Source organism: Juglans regia, chromosome 16 (assembly GCF_001411555.2).
Source record: "Juglans regia cultivar Chandler chromosome 16, Walnut 2.0, whole genome shotgun sequence".
Lineage (NCBI taxonomy): Eukaryota > Viridiplantae > Streptophyta > Magnoliopsida > Fagales > Juglandaceae > Juglans > Juglans regia.
The window spans coordinates 25,137,748-25,145,259 of record NC_049916.1 but is presented as its reverse complement, the minus strand read 5'-3'; the positions used below and the strand labels follow the sequence as shown (position 1 = coordinate 25,145,259).

The 7,512-nt window shown below is 32.3% G+C and overlaps 1 protein-coding gene across 1 annotated transcript; it reads left to right on the top strand.

Annotated features, from left to right (window-relative positions):
* Positions 1-1,618: 1,618 nt before the first annotated feature.
* LOC109019691 (protein RADIALIS-like 1) lies at positions 1,619-2,971 on the top strand. The gene is made up of 2 exons (XM_019002041.2): positions 1,619-2,125; positions 2,689-2,971. Exons 1-2 carry the CDS (start codon positions 1,857-1,859, stop codon positions 2,711-2,713), a joined length of 294 nt encoding a protein of 97 aa, XP_018857586.1. The 5' UTR covers positions 1,619-1,856; the 3' UTR covers positions 2,714-2,971.
* The last annotated feature ends 4,541 nt before the right edge of the window (positions 2,972-7,512 follow it).

The following is a 7,512-nucleotide window of genomic DNA, read 5'->3' as shown; positions in this document are numbered from 1 at the left end:
TCCAACATAGGCCTGTAGGTTGGGGCTATCATATACCAACTTTCGGACTAAAGCTATGGTCTCACACCGCCCGGATCCGACATATGATTCTTTGTTAGACTTGAGCTTTTGATTCCAAACTGACTACTGTGATGCGTCATGCTCTCTACTGTGATGCTTCTTAACTGAGCATAATATGGACTGCTACAAAACTACTTCTAGAAACCAAATCTAAAAATAAGTGGAGATCAGCCTTCTCCCATGTTGAGCACACAATTCTGAACTAGCAAGCCTTGTCACTAATGCCTGTGCCCCCTGGTTACAAAAACCATATGCGGTATTGCATTTTTTGAGTTTCGGAATGAAAAATTGCTAGAACAAAAAACTATGAAAGATTGAAAGGGAAGGGACTTCTCTGCAGTCCTGCATCTTAAAGTTCATGAAAGGTAAGGAGATGTAACACAGTAACAGGGCCCTTGGTTGTTCATTGAATTTGGATGATATCGATTAGGGAACTTTCATGGTCCGATTAGAAAGTAATCTACAAATTAAGTACGTTTGTTGAGAGTAGAAAGTCTTTCCATCTTGAGCAGGGAATGTAGTAATATGTTTTGTTTTACTTTGCTTTTCTTCCAGAGTAAATAAGCCAAACCAGTTTGCCTGCTAATCAGGCACCCCTCGCTGACACATTCAGGAATGTTCAAACTGCTAAAAGGGTAGGTAGCATATGTTGACCTCCAACCTCTCCTCGGATTACAGGAAATAAAAAACAAAAATAGAGAGAGATATCATATCACAATGATTTAATAAATGTACGAATCCATCCTGCCACTGCCAGTACTTTCAGAAGCTGAACTGCAGTAAACTTGGACAGATTACACTGAAAAGATCGATAATGACCTGCAATGCAGAGAGCTCAAAAAGCTTTTATTGCAGAAGATAGATCTCTTTCGAGCAGAAATAAGAAAATATGGATTGTGGTGCACACGTGAAACACTTGGTTGTGGTTTGAGGTCGGGCCGACCTATGAGCCTCTGACCCTGCAACTGCTAGGAGTAAAATGTAAGGGAAAAAGGGTAAATTTAAAGATAATGCTATATATAATCGTATAATATGTAAATATCGTATAGTTGTTTTAAAAAAGAATGAAATTTATTATTAAAAAATTAATTTCTTTTCATATGAGTCTTATATTTATTCATTTTTATCAAAATGACTGCACGGTACTTATACACTCACGACTGCAACTATCATTTTTCAAATGTAAATTTAACTCCAAAAACAAATGGAGAAGCTTGCCCTGTGACTTCTACTGAGTTTTCTAGGAGTAGGCGACTTCCACAGTCATCCTAACCAACCCATGTGAATTTTGCTTAGTCCTGATTATCTGCAAAACACGAAAGGGCTTTTTGGGGAATATAGGTTCTACTATTTTATGAACTTCCAACACCTTTTCAAGTATATAATCCCGTGGAGGTACTGATTCTCCCAAATCATTGCAGTTCTTCTTGGTCCCATTTCCTTCTGTGGTTCCAAAGGTTACATATCATAAAAATCCCACAGGAATTTGGGGAAGATTTCTGCCCTAACTGGCAATACCCCACCTCAGCCCCCTCCACTCCTGCTTATAAAAGGAGAAGAAGTTGGCATCTCCCTGCACATATCACCCCTTGACTACAAGTCTTTCTCTCTAGACTCTCTTCAAACTTCTCTGACTGACCATCTTTGTCCTTTCAGCTCTTCCTATTTGCTTCCTTGCTTTTAACACCTTAGATCAGAAATCTTCTTTTTCTTACACTCATTCCTTCCTGCAATCGCTCAGTATACAGTGTTCCTTCTTTTCCTTTGCAAACAGCCTCAGTACCCTAGCTCAGAAAATGGCATCCAGTTCAATGTCCTCACAAAGCTCCGACTCTTGGAGTGCCAAGGACAACAAGGCCTTCGAGAGGGCTCTGGCTGTGTACGATAAGGACACCCCAGACCGTTGGTACAATGTTGCTAAGGCCGTTGGTGGGAAAACTGAAGAAGAGGTGAAAAGACGCTATCAAGAACTTCTGGAGGATGTCCAGCGTATCGAGTCTGGCCGAGTGCCCTTCCCAAAGTACAAGACAACTGGCCAGGGAAACATGCCCGACGAGGACAAGAGGTAGTTAAAAAGAAGTTTTTAAAGCTTTTTCACCTAAGCTAACTGGCCCTGACCTCTTGCCTGCACACACAAATACATCCACACATTGCTATGCATATTCTACTTTGGTTTTACACGTACATACAACATATGCTCTCTGTCTAAAATCCTTAACCATTGTCCATGCCACCAGAAGAATTTCCTTCCTTTGAACTATTTTTTTTTTCCTTGCAGTAGTTGTTAAGAATAAGAAACACTTCAAAACTGTCGTTTCGTCGGTATATTAGACGTACTTTGGTTGCTTTTGAAAGCCATTTTTGTTTAGATTTTGACCCCAAAAGCAAGTACTATTTCCGAAACCCGTACCAAACAGGGCCTCAAATGACAATATCATGCTCAGGCTTACTCGAAATTTGCATATACCCAATCATATACAAAATCTAAAGTCATTAACTATAATGTATTATATGTTTTGCACCCATGGACAAGATGCCTTCTTCTTCTTCTTCTTCTTCTGCTTCTTTCAAAGAATGCTCCTTTCTAGTACTATGCCTAATTCGGTCGAAATTTCTTCGTATTTGCAGGATGCAAAACCAGAGGCTCTACTGAAGTAGAATCGCCATTGCAGCAACAAGTTCTGCTAATATTCGAATAGTACAAGTTCTAGTATAAGAATCACAAATGGTCAGTGGTTCAGTCTTCAACTGAATTCATGTCCCTTTAGTTAATTACCTATCGTCTATTTTATTACGATTCCACCATAAAAGCTATGTATCAATGCAATGAAATATGTATGATCAGCAGTATGCACGTGTTTTAATAGCAATATGCATGATATTCTAATTAATTGCAGTACTAGTTGATTGATGTGATCTATCTTTAGTAATTTTTCACTTAATTAATTTATAACAAAAAGTTAAAACTGCTTAAAATCCACTACACAAATGAATATAATAACCCTTTCACAAACTACAAAGCTTTCCTTACAACTTTTGGTATCGAGTTTGAAACATGCATCGCTTTGCCTATTGTACGTATATGGAAAGAACTGGTACGCAGGAAAGCCAAAGCCAATTAAGTATGAAGTAGTCCAACTTGTGCAATCTCTCTCTCTCTCTCTCTCTCTCTCTCTCTCTCTCCAGTGGGGCCAGTGTAGGGAATAGATAGAGTTTTTCTAGATACGTTCACTTTTATATATTCTTTATATATTATATTAATATGATTGGCCAAAATAATTATTTTATATTAAAAAGTGATGCAGTCAATTACATTAATAAAATGTATAAAATAATATATAAAAATGACTATAAATAAAATTTTTGATAGATATAATAATAAAAATAAAAATAAAGTTGCCTGTCTTCCATGTCCTCTCATAGTGCCAATCATTTAAAGGAAGAAAACAAAAACCTTGCGACTCGCTTAGAGCATCTTTATTGACTTTTTTTATATCTAATTAAATTCATTTTTAAAATTTAGTCAATATCATACTTTTTTATATTTGTCTATTTTATTTAAATTCAATCCTCACATTAGATTATCAATTCATTCTCTATATAATAATTAAATATTATTAATTAAATATTTTTTTATTTAATTTATTTTATCACATTTTGTAGCTCTACTAATTAAATGTTAATAATAATTATATCTAATTAAATTAATATTAAATTTTCAAAAGTCATTTAATGCTAATAATAAAAAATATTTGATTAAACTTATCTAAAATTCTATTTAAATTTCTTAATTACAAACCAAATAATATTTTTACCTAGAGTAAGAAATTAATATCTTAATATTTACTTGGAGTGAGAAATTAATATTTTAATATTTGATAAATCAATTATAGTTCTCCATCTTTGACTAATAATTGTAGCAAAAATTTAAATTATTTTAGATTTATCTAATCCAATGCAGAATGTTTTTTACATCAATTATGTATATTTTAACCAACTTTCTCAATTGATCAAGCCTACGAACATGCTCATATAAAAAAAAAAAAAAAACAAGAAAGAAAGAAGGTCTGGATCCCATTCCTTTACTCGGAAAGATATATATATAGTGGGGAGCAACTTGACTCTCGATTTAAGTCTCCAAAAATTTCAAGTAATATTATTCTTAAAAGTCAGCACATGATTCAATAAGTTTAATTGGTAGGCATTGTTAATCGCGCAGCTTTGAATAAAGTGAGCAGAAAATCCTACTTAATTTTGATTGATGTTAGGTTGGTTGTTGAACAACCTCCCTCAAAGTGTACGACATGCATGTGCCTCCGCCACCCATGATCTCTTCAATATCCTCAAAATTGGCTAATCAACATGCCATGCTAACAACACAGCCCCCCCAAAAAATCTCCACCCAAAGACCCCTAGCAACGCTCCCCAACAAAGATATATATATATATATTGGAATAATAAATATTGATAGAAGTTATTATTAAAAGTATCCATTTTATACACATGATGTGGTATTATATAGACCACACATCTTTTCAAGTGAATGTTGGAAACAATCAACTAGAAGCAATCATACAGTGAGTGCAAAATGTGCACTGTTATAGTAATTTCTCTCTAACATTACTCATATTGAAAAATGATATATATCCCGCTGGAGACTACAACTCCTAATTTTTTATTTTTTTTACTTAATGATAAATGATGTATTTTTTAATAATATTATGATTTTATTTTTATTTTTTAAAAAAATATTAAAAAATACATATACGAAAAAAAAATCCCGAGACTAACAATAGCTCCCAATGAGAACTGGAAGTGGTGGTTGTAGAGCCATCCATATAGATATATATATATATATATATATATATATATATATATATATATATTAAAGACAAAAAGAGGAAAAAAAGAGAATGTCAAGAATTAACAGCAACTTGTGTCAATTGTTTGGTACCACTTCATCCCGATTAGGTTCCATGACAACGCTTTAGTCGGATGAATCCTTGTGGTCACTCATTTAAATTAAAAAAAAAAAAAATGAAGGAGCCTGAGTAGAATCGTTTGTTTTCTTTTCTACAACTAATTTTCCATTGGAATCATCTGTAATGTATAGATATAGCACATAATCGCGAAAAGTTATGTTCTATACAATATTCTCATTTCATTTTACTTTAATATCGCGTTAGGCTGAGGTGGACACTACACTTTAACTATTGGATTCACTATTATTATTTAAAGTAACAAATTTGTAATATCAAATCAAGAATTTTATATTATCTTGTTTTGATTTTCATAATGACTAAAATATTTAGCTTATATCATCTCAATGTAATTACCCTATTAATACATATCTATGCCTTATATTTATTAACACAATTAAAAATAGCAAAAATGTAACGCTCAAATTCTTTATTCCTCATTCTCTCTTCTTTATTTTATTTTATTTTCTATTATATTTTATATCACAGTGCTAATGACATGCTCGATTCTATGAACTATTTCTTTTAAAGTTCTTCTGCCAGTTTTATCTCTCACAAAATTTTTATCGTTGTTTAACTATGTTTTATCTCAAACACAAGCATTTTGAGTGTCCTTATTAACTGTGAGCCTTTTTTATTGGGTTTTGACCTATTATGAGCATTATTTGAAGCCCTAGAACCATTTTTGGCATTTTGATTTTAGTCCTATAGTTGGCCGAAGTCATAAGTAGTCCATTATTGGCTCAATTTTTTAGCCTATTTTTAGCCTTTTGTTGGCTTTGGGCCTTCGGCCCATTATCAACCCATTGTAGGCAATAACTCTATATTTGATGTTCTAATTTCCAATCACTTCATCACCAATGTCACTTTTATTATCTCATCGGTGATAAATCAATATATATGAATACTATACTCAAATTTCAAGATTCTCTACCCTAAATTTGAAGGAAGATATTAGAGATAATATATTGACTTGATTTTCATAATTATCAAATCACTTTGATTTGATTTTCATAATAATTAAGATATTCACATTATCTCATTTCAATGTAACTTTCCTTTAAATAGAAATTTATGTCTTCTATTCCATAACACAAATGAAAATAGTAAAAATGCAGGCATAAGAGTCTCTCTCATCCATTCTCTCTTTTATATTATATTATATTATATTATATTATATTTGCTATCAATACAGTACGATAACAGTTAGAGTAAGAGTCTTGTGTATGGTATTTTGTTATTAACAATCAACTTCGAAAGTAAGTGCTGGGAGAAAAATAATGGAGGAACAAACAAGAGAAACGTGATACTTGCTGGAAATTACTGTCCAATAGCTGGTTGTTGTTCAAAAGCAGTTGTCACTTCGAAAAAATTGAAATGGATCTCTAGAACTTCTCAGCAGCCCAAATTTGAAAATGGGCTTCAAAAAGAAAACTAAATGGGCTTGACTGGAAAGCCCATCCAATGCACCATTTAACCGAAGGCTTTCAACTGACTGAAAACTCAACAAGTTGCAAATTGAGACTTCCATCGAAACTCTTGGGCTCATACAGTTCTTAGGTGCAATCAGGACGTAGTTTCATGATCATCAGATCTACTCATAAAAATGCGTTCGATTTTCACATTGGATTTGAACGCAAACTCAACTGACCTCATTTATTTTTACAGATAAATTGAGTTAAAATTAAAATTAAAACTTAAATAAAATATTATTAAAATATATTTTTTAATATAATTTTTTATTTTAAAATTTAAAAAGATTGAATTATTTATTTTATTTTTTATAAAAATTTTAAAAAAATTATAATAATTAGATAAAATAAATTGAAAAGAATAATAAAAACAAACGAGGCAATATCAGCAAAACCTGCAGATAAGCACGTGTGTCTGCACCGGTGCCTTCTAATCAGCCCCATGCAATCCATATCTGTATTCTCCCACTCATTCCTTCTAGATTAAGTTTTTTTTTTAGGTTCTTCTCATCTGTCTCGATGATTGATGATGATGATCCAGTCTATATAGATAAGTAATTCTTTTATATTATATAAGAATAATATGCATGAAATGTCGCAGATTCATATATTCTATGTTATCTATTTCTATTCACGTTCATCAATTCACTTCATTTCAGACGAATAATTGGTTTGATCTTTGACCACGATCTGAAAAATAAAAGGGAAAAAGAAAATACAATGTCTGAAGACTGAGGGACATGGAGCATCCAATGTGCTGGCCGCCTGCAGTATCAAATTCAAATTGGTAAAGTTGATTTTTATATCTGATTTTTTGTATGCGCATGCAATTAGTGCTAATTATCTCATTGTTTATGTCACTTAAATCATTTTATCATAAGATATTTTGTCATCAAAATTATTACTTATATGAATAATTTTAGTAATATAATTTTTTTATTATAAAATAAGAGTCAGCTTAATAGTTTTGATTGACAGGTTGACATTATTATATAAGTTAT